Below are 21584 nucleotides of genomic sequence, written 5' to 3'. Positions count from 1 at the left end.
TATGCTGGTATATGAGATGGAATTCTCACCACTTTCACACTTCAGGGCAAAGGTTAGAAACCATCTAAATATAAGTGACAACATTTGTGCAACTGTCTTTAAAAAAAATTCTCTCCTTTTTCAACTTTTATTGACCAGAATTTATGGAAGGCGATTCACTGATCCCAGTAAGCTTTTATAAGTGTACAATATCCATATACTCTATAATATTACTTATTAATAATGTTACTTATTAATCATAAATTTATATATATCATAAATTTATAATTTCATTTATATTTATCTCATATTTATAAAATATCACATTTATATCAATTTATCATATGCCCTCTAAATTTATACCATAAATTAATAATTTATTATTACTATGAAAGTTGAAATAAACTCTAGTAATATCTCTTTTCCTTACAGTTACCATGTTTTATAAGTTAAAGAATCAATCCACTTCAGCAAGTGTTGACAAACAGATATTTTGAGAGTAAAAGGAAGACTGCTCGGCATGCCTCACTGAGTTTATCACCACCTGGGCTGGGGCTCAGACTCAAACCAGAAAAAGAATAGTAATAATCTAACATCTGAGAAAACTCAGTTAACTGAAATGAAATATCCAATGAATACCCCTGTAACTCACACTAAAAAGTAAATTTCAATATCATGACACGCTCTATATACAGGCATTATTTTATGCAGCTAACAATTCCAACACATGAAACATTGCCATCATTCCCAGAAGAGCAGCAAAGAAATTTCTGTAACACCCTCAAAGAAAATCTGGAGTGTTGTTTCTATTAAAAACAAATTTCCTTTTCACTCTTATCACTGCACATTTCCAATAATCTTCTTCCAGAGGTCACTGGGATCCTTTATACGACAGCCAGCCAGTCTGCTCCTTTAAACGTGAAGGAAGGGGCTTTCAGATAGCTGCTTTTCCGCACATAAATCAAAGCCAACTCAGACCTCTCTTGGAGAGTCCATAATGCTTTGGCTACACTCAAGGCAAATCAGATGACGCCTACCCAGGTCAAGCTGACCTTACAATACAAGGAACAAAGAAATATTATAAAAAGCAGAACTACTCCCTCTTCTTAATGAACTATTTTAAAAAGCATCCATTGTCAAAATCTGTATCAAATGACAATAAGTTTAAAATTCCCAGTTTAGGCTATAAATTATCCCCAGTAGAACTGCAGTCTAAATTCCCAGGCCTTGCTCTGTAGACCATTTAAAATCTGTCCGGAATCTGTTTTCCCATAAGTGTCACTATTGCCCTAACCAAATCTTCCAGCCCAGCTGACTGAACCCAGTACAATCACACTTCCCCATCTCCATGCCTTTGCTCTTGCTATCACTCCATCTAAACCCCACCTGTCTTTCAAGGCCTGATTCAAATCCTCTCTTAGTGAACAAAGCCTTCTTTGCTCTGTCCTAAACATTTTATTCTTTCTTGAGCAGTTAGGGGATTCATTTACCTGCAAGATCCATTTGTAGCTTAAATTGCCTGGTATTGCTAATTACATTTCCCTAACTTTATCTGATGTAAGCTAAATTAAAAATTCCATGAAGGCAAGTCCTATGTTTTATACCTTTATTTCTTCTACACTATCTAGGAGCATGCTTGGCAAATCCTGAGATCCAAATCTCCTGTCATTAGAATATTTTCAGAGCTCTGTTCTTGGCTCTGCAAATTTTCGTATAGAAAGCAGACACCAGAGAGAGACCAAGCTGTTGGTCATTTGTCTGCTTCAAAAAAAAAAAAAAAAAAAAAAAGGCCTCCTACATTCTGCCAGTTCATCAGCACTGCCAGATTCGCCTTTCACACCGTCATGAGAAACAGACCTACTTAACACATATAAACTATTTTAAAGCTGAATTTTTCATCCTTGAACACCACGTTAGTTCACAATGTCAAAACACCTGCAAGAGCTTTCCTCAGCTTCAGTGATGGCCAAAAGCAGAAGCACAAAGCCACAGGTTGGAACAAGACTCCTTAAGATCAAGTGTATTACCAACTTACCTCTAAGTTGCTTAGCTCTATATATTTCTGTATTGGGGGCTTCCTTAAGGCTTTTTCCTCTACTTCTTTTTTTTTTTTTTTCTTATTTATTTATTTATTTGAGAGAGAGAGAGCATGAGAGAGCATGAGCAGGGAGTCTGATGCGGGGCTTGATCCCTGAAACCTGAGATTATGACCTGAGCCAAAGGCAGACACTTAACTGACTGAGCCACCAGGCGCCCTTCCTCTACTTTCTATGAGTGTTCTCTATCATCACTGATTCTGTTTCTCACCAGCCTAATGAATAGTAATAAGATCAACTTTAAAATTAAAAATGTATGGTATCAGAACAGCTTACTCTTTAAAATGGTTTATCAAATAACATTTCAATTATCTTGTCATTGCTCAAAATAGTTTTTAGACTTCATTTTTTTTTAAGATTTTATTTATTTATTTGACAGAGAGAGATTACAAGTAGGCAGAGAGGCAGGCAGAGAGAGAGGAAGGGAAGCAGGCTCCCTGCTGAGCAGAGAGCCTGATGTGGGGCTCAATTCCAGGATCCTGAGATCCTGAGATCATGACCTGAGCCGAAGGCGGAGGCTTAACCCACTGAGCCACCCAGGCACCCCACAGACTTCATTTTTTTATTATGTGATGTATACAGAAGATTATAAGTAGCTTAAGTTATGAAGTATAATAATATAAACACCTGTGAATCTGGGACTAGTTTTTTTTACCTGATCACTGTATTTATGAACTCATCCATGTTGTTGCTAATAGCTAGTTTATTTACTTTCACTTCACTGTTGTATAATGTCTCATAATTGTGACATAAAATATCACAATTTATCCCTTCCCCTGTCAACAAAATTTAGGTTGCTTCCAGTTTCTCTGCCATAATGACAAATGCTGCTATTATGAGGCATTCATACACATATCTACTGATGCAGACGCCAGAGTTTCTTAGGTATACTTCTAAGACTATAATTTCTAAAACACCTGCTATACACAATTTCTTAGCGTTTTACAACATCTCTCTGCTGTGGAAAAGCGTGGGTTGCATTTTTATTATGGTTTTTAATTTCAAACTATTTCTGGGGCACCTGGGTGGCTCAGTCAGTTAAGCATCGAACTCTTGATTTTGGCTCAGGTCCTGATCTCAGGGTTACGAGATGGAGCCCCATGTTGGACTCACACTAGGCCTAGAGACTGCTCAAGATTTTCTTTCTCTCTCTCTTCCTCTGCCCCTCCCCACGCAGCTCCTGCACATACGTATGCACACTCTCATTCTCTTTAAAAAAAAAAAAATTCTAAAAGTTACATTTCCCCTCCCAAATCATAAAAGTCTAATAACAAAAGTTTTCCAGCTATATTTTGGTTAGTACCTGCTCTATTTCTTTAAACATCCCATATATAGCTGCTCTATATTATGAATCAGAGAACTGTTGCCATTGTTGACTCTCAGTCACGGTGGCTTGCCTTCCCTTCTCTCTTTTGATCTTTAATTGTGAGCTCACTGCTCAGTTTTAACTTGGGGGATGTTTTCCTCCAAAGAAACTGGTTTCTGCTGCCACAGCAAGGCTGCACCATGAACTCAGGATTCCTTCAGACTTGCTTGAGGGTCTTGGCTTAGTAGAACGTTCTGACAGTCCCATTAGGTCAGAAAATGCCATCCCTCACAACTGCCTCTGATCTCTAATCACGGGAGCCTCTAGCCTCTGGTCCATGAATCCTCCTTTATTTTAACCTATATGTTTAGGTTTATTTCATAATGCCTCCCATCATGCCTGTTTCCTTGGCTACTAAAGATAGTATGTGGCACACTGCAAGGGGGAGACACAGGCAGGTTGAGAGAAGTTTAATGGTGGTCTGAACACCCCCCGAGAGCCTGCTTTTATCTGCAACCCCAAATAAGGACAGTTAGCCATGAGGCTTTGTTCATTTTCCGTATGTATGGTTTTGTGCTAGAGGTTTTTTCTTTTATTTTCCTTTTTTTTAAATTTTCCTTTAATTTTTTATTTTCAGATTTATTTTTCTCCTTCAGAAAAATTTCAGGGATACTACAAAGAATTCCTATATACTCTTCAACCAAGTTAACTGTGCCACACAACCCGTGGTTTAATCTCCAGACCTAATACAGATTCTACTAAAAACGGCATTTACAGACTTAAATTAAAGTCCAATTAGCTGTATTTTCATATCCACCAACGTAAGAAGTTGCTTGAAATCCTCTATTAAAACCTCACTGTATTTTAGAAGATGTCAATTACCTATGCTATTTTTGTACATAAGTTTCCTACCACCTGAATTCTTAAGGTTTTACATTCATCCTAGCTATCTTTCTGTTTGTTGTTTCTGGTGACTCTCAATCATGAGGGCGTATAATTCAAATCAAGACATCAGTGACCTGTGTTATTAGATGCCAAAGGTCAAAATTCCCACCAGTGGAGCTCTGAAAGTGTATTTCTCCACCTGAATCCGGAGTTTCTTTTGAACAGAGGTTTCTAATAATATTTGAGGAAAACTAGCCTGCCTTGGCCTTAAAAAAAAAAAAAATACTAAATATGAATAATGAGGAACATCCTTTGGTTCTACATCTACATTCTTTCCACTTAACAAGTTAGTTAGGCTGTGAGTATTTCTTGTTGTGCTTCTGAAATTGATGACAAGCACTAACACTAACCCTAACCCTGACCCTAACCCTGAAAATTGCTCATTACCCCAATGTTACAATTTTACCTTAAGGAAATATAAGGGTATTTAGGTCAATGACTGACTTTTATATATAAATTCCTTTATAATTTATTGATCTATTGACTAAGTATGTTGTTTAATTATTTAGTTTCCAAATATTTGGAGTTTTTCTAGATGTCTACCAACTACTTATATAAAATTAAATTCCATTGTGGAAAGACAGTATTTTCCATACGATATTCTGTTCTTTTTTCTTTTTTCTTTTTTAATTTATTTATTTGACAGAGAGAGAAAGAGAGAGATCACAAGTAGGCAGAGAGGCAGGCAGAGAGAGGAGGAAGCAGGCTCCCTGCTGAGCAGAGAGCCCGATGCGGGGCTCAATCCCAGGACCCCGAGATCATAACCCGAGCTGAAGGCAGAGGCTTAACCCACTGAGCCACCCAGGCGCCCCTCTTTTCTTTTTTTATTAAGACTTATTTTGCTGGCCCAGTATATGGTCCTGCTGAACATACCATGTGTACTTGAATAAAAACATGTATTCTGAGTATATTATTTTAAAAATATACAGAAATGTAAGAATCCTCATCTGTGACTCTTTCTTTTATGAAATGTTCTTCCTCACATTCCAACAGTCATGGTAGCCCCAATCACTATCTCAGAAAGACTGTTGAATTGCTTTTGGAGTTTTAGCTTCCTTGCATTTAAGACACTGATTTTTAGCCATTGGGATAGAAACAAGAAAACTACCCAATGCCATTCCTTTCTTCCAACCAATAAAAAATAAAAAAATTAAAAAACCACTCCAGAATCTTTCTTCGTTTTGTCTATAATTTGTCATTTTTATCTGCAGAAGGATGGTTCCAATCAGAGCTTACTTGGCCATCATAAAAGCATAAGTCCTCCAAATAAATTTTAGAATCAGCCTGTTGATTTCTGCAAAGAAAAAAAGCCTGCTAGGAATCCAATCACTATCAGATTTAATTTATAGCTCAATTTTGGGGGGATCTGTCAATTCAACACTATTGAGTCTTCCAATCTATGAACATTGTAATTTTTCCATTTATTGGGATCTTCTTTCTCTCAGCATTATATCATGTTTAGTATACAAGTTCTACATCTCAGTTAAATTTATCATTTAACATTTGCTATCTTATGCTATTCTAAATAGTTTTAAAATGCCTTTCCCAATCATTCATTGCTAGGAAAATATAAACACAAATGATTTTTTTAAAAGATTTTATATATTTAAGAGACAGCGAGAGATTGAGAGAGCACGCGCGAGAAAGAACATGAGCAGGGGGAGAGACAGAGGGACAGGGAGAAGCACAACACACAGAGCTCAATCCCGGGACCCTGGGATCATGAACATGTATACATTTGGGAAGCTGAGCTGAAGGCTCAGCTTAACCAACTGAGCCACTCAGGTGTCCCACAACTGATTTTTTTTTTAAATTAACCTTGTATTCTTCTGAGACCTTGTCTATTACTCCCAGTAGCTTTCATGTCAATTCTTTAGGGTTACCTACATACACAATTGTGCATACTGATAGTTGTATATCTTCCCTTCCAATCCACATATCTCTGCATCTTCTTCATGTCTTACTGCACTGCCTGGGATTTCCAGTTCAATGGAAAACTGAAGTGCCATTTTCCTGATCTTAAGGAGGAAAAACTGTTTTTCATTGATAATGATTTTAATTAGAGATTCTTCATTGAAGTCCTTCTATTCCTAATTTACTAATATATGTAATTCCCTTCTATTTCTAGTTTACTAATATAATATATATTATACACATAGTTTATATTATAAAGCAAAATTATAATATAAAGTCTGTTGAATTTTTTTCAAATGCTTTTTTGCTTCCACTGAGATAATCATTTGGCTTTTCCCTTTTACTATACTAATAAGATGAACTGCATGGACTGTTTCATATTAATTCAGTTCTTCACTCTTGAGATAAACACTATTTGGTCATGAGTTATTATCTCTTCTTGTACTACTGCTTCATATAATTTGTCCAGTTTTGTAACTGCTTAGAGTAAAAGTTCAAAGTCAGTACCAGTTACTCCCAACATGGCTAGAAGTAAACCCACAAGTAAGTATTAACCTTAAGCCATGGTTAACAGTAAAGAAATAAGTTTAGCAGAAAAGAACCTTGATCCCACTAATCCTATTACTCATTCTGTCCATTCCTGAAGTAGGATATATACAATGAACTCAGTTCAACTACAGTCAAAAAAAATACTTAATAAACCTCCATTTGGGGTGCCTGGGTGGCTCAGTTGGTTAAGCCTCTGCCTTCGGCTCAGGTCATGATTCCAGGGTCCAGGGATTGAGTCCAGCATCGGGTTCTCTGCTCAGCAGAGAGCATGCTTCTCTCTCTCCCTCTACTTACTTGTGCTCTCTATCTCTCTATCAAATAAATAAATAAAATCTTGACAAAAAATAATCCTCTGTTTAGTAACAGTTAACCTATGAATGGGTACAAAAAAATAAAGCATGCCTATCTCTTACTTCTTTAAAAGTTACCAACTTGGGGCGCCTGGGTGGCTCAGTCATTAAGCATCTGCCTTCAGCTCAAGTCATGATCCCAGGGTCCTGGGATAAAGCCCCACATCAAGCTCCCTGCTCAGCGGGAAGCCTGCTTCTCCCTCTCCCAATCCCTCTGCCTGTGTTCCCTCTCTTGCTGTGTCTCTCTCTGTCAAATAAATAAGTAAAATCTTAGGAAAAAAAGAAGTTACCAACTTATAACCCAGAGATCGCTGCAATGTTCATTATCAATACATACCTATTAAATTGAAATGTATAAGTAACATTTTGAGAGAGACAAGTATTCAAACCAGAAAGAAAACCAAAATTCTGAACTATAAGTGCTTAATATATAATAAGTCATCCTGTAGTGTTAACACAAACTAACAGAAGTATCATGGCTATCTCACAAACTTCTATTGCCTATCTTAAAAAATTAACAATTCCTGAGTTGCCCTAAAAGAAAAACAGGTAACCATTTCAATCTGTAAAAATGGTTTGCAAACTATTTTATGTTCATAGATAAGCATTTATTAAATAGCTTTAAAATTAACAGCAGCAAGAGAAAATATATACAATATAATGTACAACTTCCAAAGGTCTTTTTCCTTTTTTTTCATTTGCAGAGAACTTGGGGCTTCAGGGCAGACACTCAGAAGGCGGGCTGCCAGTATCAATTCACACTGAAGCAAAACGCCTGCCAATGAAAACTGAAACACCTGTATGAATTAACTAAATTGTTCCCATTTTCAACAATGAAAGGAAATTAAAAGCATTACTGAATGTCACTGACTTGGCCCATCTGAAAGGAAATAACGTAGATAACAGCTAATTTTAAATTATCAAGCCGATACAACACAAATGGCTCTCTAAAACAATATGGGTTATTTTTACTATGAGTCATTCAGTTTTCCTGAAATGTGTGGATCAAGTATCTCGGGAACAGCACTACATTATGACAACCTTAACAAAATAAAGTATTCCTTTTAGGATAAGCTTCTGACACTGGTGAATGAAAACATTCTCCCAACATAGATCACATATATTTCAACGTGCTACACCAATAGGAAAACACTACTAAGGATTTCTCCAAAAAAGAGATTTTAGCATTTTAGTCAACTTTAAGACAGTTCACTAAAACTGAACAAAATTCAGGAATAATGAACCATTCATTTGTTTATCCAATAAATATTTACCAATTATCCGAGAATAGCTACGGTCCCCATCCCTTCAAATGCTTACAATCTGCCGGCAGGAGTACGAAGACTGGTATTATTCTTGCTCTTCTACTAACAAAAGACACTCCCTAGTCTCCAGAGTGGATATCCCAGTTCCAGGCCACCACACCACTGCCTCAGAAAGGAAATGGCCGCCCAGCAGCAAAGAGTATGCTGTTTCTTTCCTCTCTGCTCCCTTCTTCCCCACGTCTACAGTCAATTTCAAACAGGTCTTACCTGCTTAATAATTCTTATTCCTTGAAAGCAGGATGCTCTCCTGCAAACCGGTGATCAGGTGGCACCGCTCACCCCTGAAGCTATGGGTGTGCCAGCTCTACCTACTCCAAGGTACTTTCAGGACATTCTCGAATGTGGTCTTCAAAACAAGTTTTCAGAGCTAAGGAGGGGGCACAACCTCCCCCTTCCCTCATTACACAGAAGGAAAAGATAAACAAGTGGTTATCCTTCACATCATATAGCACTACCTAAAATTATAAAACTAAGTGGAGGAATGCAGCATCAAGTTATAGGGCAGAAATGAATCCCTGCCAGGGTTCAAGCATATTTCATTCATTCTCTTCTTCTGCAGCCATTCACTGAGCAACAGCTGTGACCGAAGCATGGAAAAGACTAAATGGGGCCTCGATGAAGACCCAGAGAAGAACAGAGCCCAAGCCCTGAAATGGGGAGTTCCTAGTTTTGTGACATTGACAAGATATATATGCAAATAATTATAATATAAAGCCAAATATGACCCTTGTTAAAAGACGACACAGAAAGAAGTTCAAGAGTTCAGAACTGGGATAGCACCTGAAAGTGTTCCCTTTTGCCTCAATTATTCTTTTGGAGTAACAGATAAAGGTTATTTATATACTGGATATTCAATTATATAGGATATAAATCTCAATGAAATTCTTCATTGAAACCAGGGGCCAAGCCTAATTCATCTTACTACCTGCTTCAGTATCATGCACAAAGAAGGGATATCACGAAGCACCAAAAAACACAAGGATGAGTTGACAAGGGCTCATCTAGATTTTCCTAGTGTAGTCTGTATGCTTCCTTTGGGATCAACAGAAGAATCGGGTGGTGCAGATTACAAAGTATCCTTGGGGCTCCTAAAAGCCTTCCTCACATATAAGTTCCTTGCCCTACTTCTTATGATTTAAAGACTTTCTTGGAATTAAAAAACTCATCTCCTTAGAAGACTCGGGCCTGGCATTATGCATCACTGTAATCAAACAGCTTTCCTCCGAAGATCTTCAGGTCACTTCTAACTTGGATGAGAGTTGGAGGAGGACAGAGAACAAAAAAGTATGCATTATAAAGCCCTTGGGGGAAAAGTAGGAAACTCAAATTTATGACCTTCACTGCAATTTAGGAGAGATGAGTTACCCACCCCAAGGTTACCAGAGTTAATGACTTCAGAAGTACTTCACAGCAGAGCAGAGAGGATCAAGGAGGGGGGTTGCTGAGGAAGGGGGTCCAAAAGGCAAATGATGAAAGATTAAGAGACTCTTAACTCTAGGAAACAAACTGAGGTTGCTGGAGTAGAGGGCGGGGGATGGGGTAAGTAGGTGATGGGCATTAAGGAGGTCACTTGATGTAATGAGCACTGGGTGTTGTATGTAACTGATGAATCACTAAATTCTACCTCTGGAACTAATAACAGTATATGTTAATTAAACTGAATTTAAATTTAAAAAAATTTTAAATAAAACTAGTGAAAAAAGAAAGAAACAGGAAAAATAGAAAAAGTTTTTTAAAAAGCAAGAAATATATCCCCACCAACTGGAAATGCTTAAAAAAAAAAAAAAAAAAAGAACTGCTTGAATATAGAGTATTTTAGTGTCTTTTTAAGATAACTATGGATAATACATATACCTTGATTAACTGCTAAGTCCAGTCCCAAGAAGATGTTATTACTGACCTCCTCCCTATAAGAGGCCAGGGGAACACCTCCTAGCACATGTTACATCCTGTTTACCCTAATCATCAGAAGAAACCCAGGTGTCCTGGTCACATTCATCATCTAGACACTTGTCTCCATTCAGCTCTGCACTTCCCTATAGTAACTCAAACTAACCACCATTCCGGACCCTCCACATCCTTCCCACTGAGATCCTCCCCACCACCCTGTGTAAAACAGCCCTCCCCATGCCATCTGTATTCTCTTATGCGGCTCTATATGTCTCCAGAGCACATCTGTTAGATATATTATTTCTCTCCTGGTATACCATATATTGTCCCCACAAGAATGGTAATCAATGTAAACGCCAAGAGGGAAAAGACTTTGTTGGCACTGTATCCCCAATGACCAGCACAATGCTTGACATATATTCAGCATTCAATAGAGATTAGCTGAATAAATACAGAATAATTTTTTAAATTAATCTTTTTTTAAAATGTTTAACACTTTACTTGTCAAATTCCTTACAGCATATGTAACGACTAACCAGGGACAATTCCACATAGTTAGCTAAAAACAGATAAGCTATCATCATAAACACCAAAGATTTCTAAGATACTCAAGTGAGAAAATAAAACAGGCACCCAGAGGACTCAAGGGATTAACATTCAACTGACTCCAAAACCGTAGGCAGGAAATAGTAACTCGCAAAATTTACATTACAATACAAAGTAAGCTAGCTTTTTTACCAGATAAAAGTACTTCATTTTTGCCTTTTCTGGAAAAATAACGAAGAAAGAAAACATCAGAATTCTCTCTTGATTTTAACTATGATAATAAAAATGTCTTTGAAAAAATTATCTTAAGCAACTTGTGCTCATCAAGGACGTGCATTACCTTTTCATCCATAAAGCTAAGAATATACTGACGGAGCCTTTGGTCTGTGACTTTTCTGTTCTTGAAAAGCCTTCTTTGATCTCAAACCCTCACACATCTATTACTTTTCACTGCCATTCTTCTCTAATTGTGGTCTTTATCAATTTCATTTTCTTATACCCGGTTCCCTCCTTAATTCCCTGTAATGAGGTGACTACACAATCCTCTGCCCAAACCGTACTAGAGATAAGCAGCGCCCTCCTGATTATCCGCACCCACAGCCTTTCTCCCTATGGTGCGGGATGCCAATGGGCACCTCATGCTCCCAACACTGCCTCCTCCCTCAGCCTGGATAACCCACACCCCCTCTCCTGCTTCTGGTCCTCGCTCTCTGACATCTTCTTTCTCGTCCCATCCCCGTAGGCATCACCCTCAATTTTAGACCAAAGAGGTGCACACTACAGTGGCTTCAGACTGAGAATTCAGACTCCTGCTCTGTCACTTCATTTATTCATTGGACATTTATGGAGCATCTACCAGACGCTCCATTAGACAATGAACAAGTAATACTTGGCCACTGCACTCAAAGCCAAGTAAGTACAAAGAAAAATGCTTGTGTTTACACCAACACCAAGATATATGCAGTTTGGAAACTAAAATGGTGAGGTTTTTTTCCTCCTGAATTTCCTAAGTGGCAGTGTTTCAACATGAGCAATCCGAGGCAAGAATGTATCAGAAGCAATAGAATGTACAAGGGAAAACATGCAACGGAAAGGACAAGACATTACTCACTGATGTGAATGCCAGCAGCTCCTCTTCAGTTAACTTATGCACTGGGTTATTCTTCTGGAAATTTGTGCTTTAAATTTAAAAAAAAAAAAGGGGGGGGACAAATTAATCCTATAATGCATGTTGTAACTAATGAAATATAATTTTTAAAAGGCAGCATAAATTTTATTTCAAAACACATAATTTAATATTACTGCATTATATACAAATGTAGATATGAGTTTACCAAAGATAAGTATGACAATAAATAATGTAATAATTAAGTAAGTAATAAAATGCACAAAAAGGGGTCCCTGGGTGGAGCATTCGGTTAAGTGCCCAACTCTTGGTTTCAGCTCAGGTTGTGATCTCTGGTCATGAGATCAAGTTCCGCATCAGGCTCCACACTTAATGCAGAATCTACTTGGGTTTCTCTCTCCCTCTCCCTCTGCCCCTTTCCCTACCCCACCCCCAACCCCAGCTCAAATAAATAAATAAATAAAATCTTTTTAAAAATAATGATAAAATGTGGTTCGTGTACTAAATATCAACATAATCTATTTTACTAGGAGAAAGAAATGCAATCTATGCCACTTCACAAAGAAAATGAAAAGAATTAATATGGCACCAGCTTCTATCAATCAAACTCATGCCGAAAGAATTAAAAAATTACTGTAACCATTAGGCAAAAATTAAGAGGTGGTCCAAGAGGCAGAGCAATGGGAATTCTCAGATTCTGCTGATCCAAGTATAATTTGATAGAACAGTTTTGTTAAACAATTTAGCACTATCTTGTAAAGTGAACCTTCATATACCTTAGCTCAATAATTCCACAGAGCCCAGAGAAATTCTTGAACAAGTGTACCAGGAATCGTATATACAAATATCCATAGTAAAATTGTGTATAACAGGAAAAAACCTTGAAATAATCCAAATGTCCAAAAGGAGACTAATAAACTGAGAAATATTCACCCAATGGAATGCTATAATCCAAGTAAATTGTACCTACACATAAAACATGAATGAGCCATAAAAACATAATAATGAGAGAAAAAAAATCACAGAAGACTGCATAATAGTAATAAGATACCACTTTTATAAAGCTCAGGAAAAAAATGAAACAACTGATTCAGAAGTATAAGAATATGTGAGTAAATATATTTTTTGAAAAGGCAAGAAAATGACAAACAGAAAATTCAGGGTAGTGGTTACTTTCTTTTTTTAAATTCAAATACAATTAACATACAGTGTTATATAAGTTTCAGGTACACAATATAATGATTCAACAATTCCATATACTTCTCAGTGCTCAAGGTTAAGTCTACTCTTAATCTCCTTTATTATTTCATCCTTCCTCCCCACCAACCCCACCCCCTCTTGCAATCACCAATTTGTTTTTTGTATTTAAGAGTCTGGTTTTTTGTCTCTTTTTTTCCTAGCCCCACTGCTTCACCAAGCTACCATCCATAAGAATTCACCTTCTCCGTGTTTCCTTTCTAAACAACCCAGCCTACGACAATGTCCAAGTTGCCCCTCTATAGGAATAGTGGCCATGAGTATTAAAGAGAGATCAGGCAGTGTAACAAAATCATTATTTACAACCCCCACAATAACTCAGTTCATGTAAATCATCAATTCACTAATGCTCTTATCCATTTATAAACACCGCATCAGGTGCCCAAGAGTCAGACAATAAGAAGTAGTTTCTACCAAACAGGAAGATTTAAATTCCCTATAAAATCCACTCAGGACTTCTAACTGTTCCATATATTAAGATTCCGCCAATACTATATTTGGAGGAAGAAAAACAGTATTTGAAAACAACCATTTTTTTTTTTAAGTCGTCTCTTAACTGTGAAGTCCAACTCATTATACCTGGACTCAAATGACAGAATGCCTGGGTATATGTATATTTCATTTGATTTAACTTTCTGATGAGTTGACAATTATGAATTTGCCAAAATGAGGTTTTAAAAACATACATAAAGGAGAACTCAGAACTTGGGGTCAATAAAACCTGGATTCAAGTCCTAATTGCTGCTTTATAATTCTGAGCAAGTTATTCAGCCATTTGAACCCCGATTTCCTATCTGAAATACGGAGAAAGTAATCTAGGGCTGCTAGAACATTAGTGAAGGGTCACATGGAGAGTGCATGGGGCAATTCCTAGCACATGGAACCGCTCACAAACAGTTGCTATTTAAATTATTTAGATACTAAGAATCACTATGAATTAGACAAACAATTTTTCATTAGTAAGCATAAAATCTGTCACTGGAGTCAAATCATGTGATAGAACAAGAGATCCAGGCTTAGAAACAGAGCTACCAGGGCACCTGGGTGGCTCAGTTGCTTAAGTGTCTGCCTTCAGCTCAGGTCATGATCCCAGGATCCTGGGATCAAGCCCCACCTCAGGCTCTCCACTCAATGGGGAGCCTGCTTCTCCCTCTCCCTCTGCCCACCCCCGCTCATGCTCTCTCTTACTCTCAAGTAAATAAATAAAATCTTTTTTTAAAAAGAAAAGAAACAGAGCTCTGTGTGATCCCTTTTACCCAAGCAAGAGGACTGGAGGACTGCATTCAACTTTTTTGTAAATGTAGTACATAAAGGGGGTATAATGCTATAAAGCAGAGACAAAAGGGTAAGTTCTACTGAGTTAAGAGACTTTTTTTTTAAAACAAATTACGTATTACTAATTTGACTGTGCTACTAAATATTAGAACTTTGTGAAATACTCCATTTTGAACATTACTAAGTCTCCAGATGAGAAATGAGGTATTTTTATGTAGTTCAATAGTACCTTCCCTCTAAATGTTAATTACAAGGGTAAAAAAGAAAAACTTTATGATGGAGAAGCCTGGCAAATACCACTTCAACCATGTGATCAAAGTTAATGTCACCAGTAGGAGGACAAATCAAATTGTGTTCTACTGTTAGGAAGCAATAAGAACCACAAAACATGGGGCGCCTGGGTGGCTCAGTCTGTTAAGCATCTGCCTTTGGCTCAGGTCATGTCAGGGTCCTAGGATGGAGTCATGTCAGGCTCCCTGCTCAGTGGGGAGTCTGCTTCTCCCTCTTCCTCTGCCACTGCTCCCCCTGTTTGTGCTCTCTGTCAATAAATAAATAAAATCAATAATAAAAAAAAAAAGAACCACAAGACTTCCCTTCTCTGATATCCCTATTAATGATGCATAATGTGAATCTATCAGAATTTTCTTTTAAAGAATTTATTTATTTATTTGACAGAGAGAGATCACAAGTAGGCAGAGAGGCAGGCAGAGAGAAAGAGGAGGAAGCAGGCTCCCTGCTGAGCAGAAAGCCAAACTTGGGACTTGATCCCAGGACACTGGGATCATGACCTGAGCTGAAGGTAAAGGCTTAACCCACTGGCTACCCAGGTGCCCCAGAATTTTTTTTAAATAAGTCAATTCACGAGGCAAAGTCTACAAAGTAACTGGCTTATGTCAAGACCATGAAATGTCATGACCATGAAAGTCAAACAAGTATGAGGAACTATTCCAAGATTGACAGTAACTGGAGAGACATGACCCAAAAGAAACACATATATTCTACAGTGGGTCCTGTGCTACAAAGGAGATTAATGGGACAACTGGAAAAGTTGAATGGGATCTGAGCATTAAATAACAGCATAGTATGAATGTTAATTTCCTCATTTTGATAGCTGTATCGTGGTTATGTACAAAAAATTTCATAGTTTGTTGGAAGTATACACTAAAGTACTCAGAGATGATATAGTAGCATATCAGAAAATTTCTCAAAAGGTCTCTGCAATGTCTTACCCTTGTAACTTTTTTCCAGATTTGAAATTATTTCAAACTTGAAAAAATAAAAGGAAAAACTATTTCCATCACACATAAAGTTCGATAATACTAAGAAATAATTATATCCTGAGACACCTGGGTGGCTCAGGTGGTTAAGCGTCTGTCTGTGGCTCAGGTCATGATCTCCAGGTCCTGGGATCGAGCCCCACATCTGACTCCCTGCTCAGTGGGACGTCTGCTTCTTCCTCTGCCTCTCACCACTTGTGTTCTCTCTCTCCCTCTTAAATGAATAAATAAAACCTTAAAAAATAACAATAATTCTATCCTTTGGAATGTAAATATCCTCAAAATAATCATCCTTAACTCTCTATTAATAAAGTTTATTCCTAGCTAAGGCTAATCAAGAAATTTTGCTTATGAAGGAAAGAGAAGGTGAAGTTACACTAATTCAAAGGAGATACCTCAGATTCCTAATCTCTAACCCTTTACTTAGTTGCCCAGCAGAGAGCAATGGTGGTTTAGTTTAGAAAAGTGGCTGCCCCACTATTCTTTTTTTTTTTTTTTAAAGATTTTATTTATTTGTGAGAGAGAGAGAGAGTGTGCACACACAAGCAGGCAGAGTGGCAGCAGAGGCAGAGAGAGAAGCAGGCTCCCTGCCAAGCAAGGAGCCCGATTCGGGACTCGATCCCAGGACCCTGGCATCATGACCTGAGCCAAAAGCAGTGGCTTAACCGACTGAGCCACCCAGGTGTCCGTGCCCTACTATTCTTGATCCTTGTAAGCATATAAGATTCTCTATTCATCCAGAACTTGGGGCACCTCCTGGGACAAAGTTTTCTGCAACACAAGAAAACCAATATGCAAAGTGTTCAAAGTAACCAAGTAAGTAATTGACTTACCAGATTCCAAGGATAACAGCAAGCTCTTCAGCACACAGGTCAGGTATCTGAAACTGTTCACAATCTGCTAACTTTATCTCATTTAGAACAGTATCATCGTTGAGCTCAAGATTCTGGTGCAAGACAAAAGAAAATATTTAGACCAAAAGTTAAATTTGATTCATTCAACACACTATATACAACTGATTACTAAGGAGGGATAATTCACCTTTTTGTTTAAAGATTATCCCATGCCTACGTATGGTCAATAGGCTGTTTCTTGGGAAACACACACTTAGGGATAATTTACTGTGTAGAATCAGAGAACACGCCATCTATACCTCAGGAATGCACTGACAATATCAGTAAGATAATAACATCTATCAGTCAGGGAGCCCAGTATGCAAATGCCCCTCTACGAATGCATCAGTTGAGTTTTTAAAAAATGAGCTGTCAAAAATAGTAAAACCACAAAAATATATCCCTACACACACCCCTAACACACTAGAACAGCAAAATTAAGAAGACTGACAATGCCAACCTTTTGCAACTGGCGCTCTCATACACTGATGGTTGGAACGTAAAATAGCACAATCACTTTGGAAAAGAGTGTGGCAATATCTCATCAAACTAGAAGCACACTGGGATGCTTGGGTGGCTCAGTCTGTTGAGTGACTAAGTCCTGATTTTGGCTCAGGTCATGATCTCAGGGTCATGAGATCGAGCCCCACACAGGGCTCTAAACTGAGCGTATGCCTGCTTAAGATTCTCTCTCCCTCTCTCTCTGCTCCTCCCCCCAACACATGTTCTCTCCCCCTCTCTTTCTCTATCTAAGGGTTGGGGGGGGAACCTAACGCACAATCCAGCCATTCTAATCCTAAGTATTTACCCAAGAGAATTAAAAACATATGTTCACACAAAGACATACACAAATGTTTCAAGCAGATTTATTCATAACAGCCAAAAATTAGAAACAGTTCAACTGTCCACCAACAGGTGAATAACTAAACACACTGTCCACTGATGGACCTAAGTGTGCATGATGGATGAGTGGATTAAGAAGATACAGTACATACAATGGAGTATTTTTAGCCATAGAAAAACAAATGAATGAGGAAATCCTACCAATGGTGACAACTTGGATGGACCTTGAAGGTATTATGCTAACTGAAATATGTCAGAGAAAGACACATATTGTAGGATCTCACTTGTATGTGGAATCTAAAAAAAAAAATCAAACTCACAGAAAAAGAGATCAGCCTTATGGTTGCTAGGGGCAGAAGGGAGGAGAACTGGAGGAAAGCGGTCCAAAGTACAAACCACCAGTTACAAGACGCGTAAGCACTGGGGATGTGATGTATGACACAATGAGTGCAGCTAACACTGCTGTGTGATGGACAGGAAAGCTATTAAGAGAGGAGATCCTAAGAGTCCTCACCACAAGAAAAAAAATTTTTTCCCCTTTTTCTGCTTTTCTTTTCTTTTTATCAATATAAGAAGATGTTAGCTGAACCTACTGTGGTAAACTTTTCACTCTATGCAAATCAAACCTTTGCGCTTTATGCCTTAAATATATACAGTGACATATGTCAATTATTTCTCAATAAAACTGGAAAAAAAGAATTGCTATAACTTAAAAAAACATTATACTATATGAAAGAAACCAGACACAAGAGAGTCATACTGTATGATTCCATTTATTTGAAATTCTAGGAAAAGCAACTCTAATCTGACAGAAAGCAGACCAGTGCGAGGGAAAATGACTGACTATGAAGGAGTATAAGTGACTTTGGGTGGAATGGAAATGACTCTATTACTTTTATTATGGTGGTGGTAGTCCATGGGTCTATTTTTCAAAATTGAAACTGTACATTTAAAAAAAAATCGGCCCTTTAAATTTTTTTCTAATTCGGGCGCCTGGTGGCTCAGTTGGTTAAGCAATTGTCTTTGGCTCAGATCACGATCCCAGAGTCCCAGGACTGGGTCCCACATCAGGCTCCCTGCTCAGCTCCTTGTACTCTCTCTCACTCTCTCTTAAATAAACAAAATCTTTAAGAAAAAAATTTTTTTCTAATTCAATAAAAATAGCTAAAATTGAGAGCTAAATGCACCAGAAGTCTGAAAACTGCCTATGGCTAAAAGGTCAACCTCTTCACTGGTAACCTCTTAACTAGTAAACAGTAAATCTGGCCAAAACACAGCTCAGAGGAACAGCTCTCCTTGTCTATCTTCAAATTCCCCCTAACTGTAGGCCTAGCTCGGTCTATAGCATTTTAAGAAAAATGTACAGCAACCCCAACAAACTACTGATAGGAAGAACACAGAACCTTAGGCTGCTGCTCAGAATCCACTGAAAAAGCGGCTCTTCCCTCTGGAATGGGCAGGGCTGGCAGGTGCACAGCGCACCCTGGTGGCCATCATTTTCAACACAGGCCTTACATAATTTAAAAAACAACTACATTTGTAATAGACACACTTAAAAAAGTAGACTTTTAAAAATGATTTAACCTAATACATCAAAAATACTATTTTTGTAATATGTGTCAACAGCAAATATTAATTCTCTATTATACATTATGTTTTTTTTCATATACAGTCTATGAAATCTGATGTCTTTTACACTTCAGCACATCTCAAATCGCACCAACAAACTTCCCAGTGGTTAAAAATCACACGTGGTTGATGGCTACCATACTGGACCATGTAGCTCTACAGAATCCCAAAATGCTCATCTTTTTATATATAGCCTTAGAAGTTTGCATCAACCAAAATGCTCATCTTTTTATATATAGCCTTAGAAGTTTGCATCAACCTACTTATTACTACACGATGTTTTCTTTTGGGGTTTTTTTGCTTTTTTTTTTTTTTTTTTGGTGTGTTTTTTTTCTTAATTTCTTTTTAAAGATTTATTTATTTGAAACACAGTGAACACATGTATGAGTGGGGGAGAGGTACAGGGAGCGAATATTAAGCAGACTCACGATGGAGCATGGAGCCAGACTTGGGCTCTGTCTCATGACCCTGAGACCATGACCTGAGCCGAAACCAAGAGTTGGACATATAAACTGACTGAACCACCCAGATGCCCTTAAAGATTTTATTTTCAAGTAATCTCCACACCCAATATGGGACGCAAACTTATAACCCGAGATCAAGAGTCACGTGCTCTACTGACTGAGCCAGCAAGTTGCCCCTAATACACAATGTTTAATAACACATTCATACAATAGCTTTCCAAATCTAATCTGTTCCTTTAACAAACTGTGATTTGGGGGGAAAAAAAATGAGGAAACTAAGAACATAATAATTGTCCTAGAGTCTTACCCTAAGCTAGACAATAAGGATGGGACAGAGACCCAAGTCTCCTGCCATCCCAGGACCCCTCCCCTCTACCACCAAAGACCTGAGATATGTCAGTGCTGGCAACACAGCATTATTTATTTGCCAGACACAAGAAAGTAATCAAAACAGTTCTGATCTTCATTCAAAATTCTCTATGTTCCTATTCAACTCTTTTGAAATTAAAACTGGTCTGCTGCAGTACCTACTTACCTAACTGTTCTGCAAGTCCCAAATTTAAAATATTGTTTTACTTCATTCCCACCTGGACCTCATAATATTCTACTGAATCAAGAAACTAGCACATAATTTATCTCCAATACGTACGACACACCATAGTTAGCATTAAAGTATATTTCTCATCAGTGACGCTGATTCGTGTATGCATTTGTATTTTCTGTGAATACACAATTGGACAACTAAAAACAGAGAGAGGGGAGGAGCAGAGAGAGGGACAGACTCCACCCTGAGCACAGAGCCAGACATGGGGCTCAATCCCAGGACTCTAAGATTAAGACCTGAGCCGAAATCAAGAGTCAGATGCTTAACCAACTCAGCCACATAGGCGCCTCAAGAACAGACAGTGTCTTTCATTTGCACTCTGGGGTTGTTCCTAACTGTTAGCTTATTAAACCCTGATCTCCAGCAGCTTGAGTCTATGTGATTTCCCATCAATAACAGACTAAAACTCTAGAAAGGTCCAAAGGGAAATATGCTCCTCACTGGCAATAAAGTTACTGTTTCCTCAATTCTAAGATAAACATTTTCACACTGTAACATTTCTAATCAGGATATATTTTGCAATAAGTAATATTGATATAATAGTGTTCCTTTTTTCCCTCCCCCCAAAGGATTGGTTATTAAAAAGATAGTGTACTTTAGGGACACCTCGGGGCTCAGTCAGTTAAGCATCTGCCTTGGGCTCAGGTCATGATCCCAGGGTCCCGGGATTGAGCCCCACATCAGGCTCCCCATTCAGTGGGGTGCCTGCTTCTCCCTCTTCCTCTTCCCCTGCTGCTCTCTCGCCTTCTCTCTCTCTCTCTCTCAAATAAATAAATAAAATCTTAAAAAAAAAAAGAAAAAGATAGTGTATTTTATAATTTCATAGTGTCTTTGATATCAGAAAACAGGATATATAACCGGTTAAATAAGCAATAGCCTCTGCTCATAAGTATAAAGCTGTTTCTACTAATCAATACCTATATCATACAATTTTACCTTTTATCTCTAAGTAGTAATTAATGAACATCATAAGATTATCCCAATGTATTTTATTTCAAATATGAAAGTTTCAATAAATTCTATATTAAATTGTATATAATTTTTTTAACATTCCTCATAATAGTCACCATATTCTATTTATCATCCCAGGAGACAATTTTCAATAAGAGAACTCCATATAGAAAACCAATAAAAAATGGATTACTGAATCCAATGTGTGGACTGCAGAATGGAATCTCTTTTCACTGATACTCATCCAACGGCCTAAAAATCAGGTTTATGGCAGTTAAGCCAAGAATTTGGGAGGGACTTGGGTTACATCAAAAGGCTTAGAAAAGGGGCACCTGGGTGGCTCAGTGGGTTAAGCCTCTGCCTTC

General features: G+C 37.8%; 1 protein-coding gene across 2 annotated transcripts in view; it reads right to left on the bottom strand.

The window, feature by feature from the left end:
- The window catches only part of TTC27 (tetratricopeptide repeat domain 27), a 174353-nt gene that overhangs the window by 123194 nt on the left and 29575 nt on the right, over positions 1–21584 (bottom strand). For both annotated transcript variants that reach the window (XM_032352961.1, XM_032352960.1), the window contains exons 8-9: positions 16669–16781; positions 12012–12078 (exon numbers count right to left, since the gene is read on the bottom strand). In XM_032352961.1, coding sequence (XP_032208852.1) covers positions 12012–12078; positions 16669–16781 — 180 coding nt within the window. The remainder of the gene's footprint in view (positions 1–12011; positions 12079–16668; positions 16782–21584) is intronic.

This window comes from Mustela erminea, chromosome 7 (assembly GCF_009829155.1).
Source record: "Mustela erminea isolate mMusErm1 chromosome 7, mMusErm1.Pri, whole genome shotgun sequence".
Taxonomy (NCBI): domain Eukaryota; kingdom Metazoa; phylum Chordata; class Mammalia; order Carnivora; family Mustelidae; genus Mustela; species Mustela erminea.
Note: the sequence above shows the minus strand (reverse complement) of the source record. Positions and strands in the feature narration are given on the sequence as shown.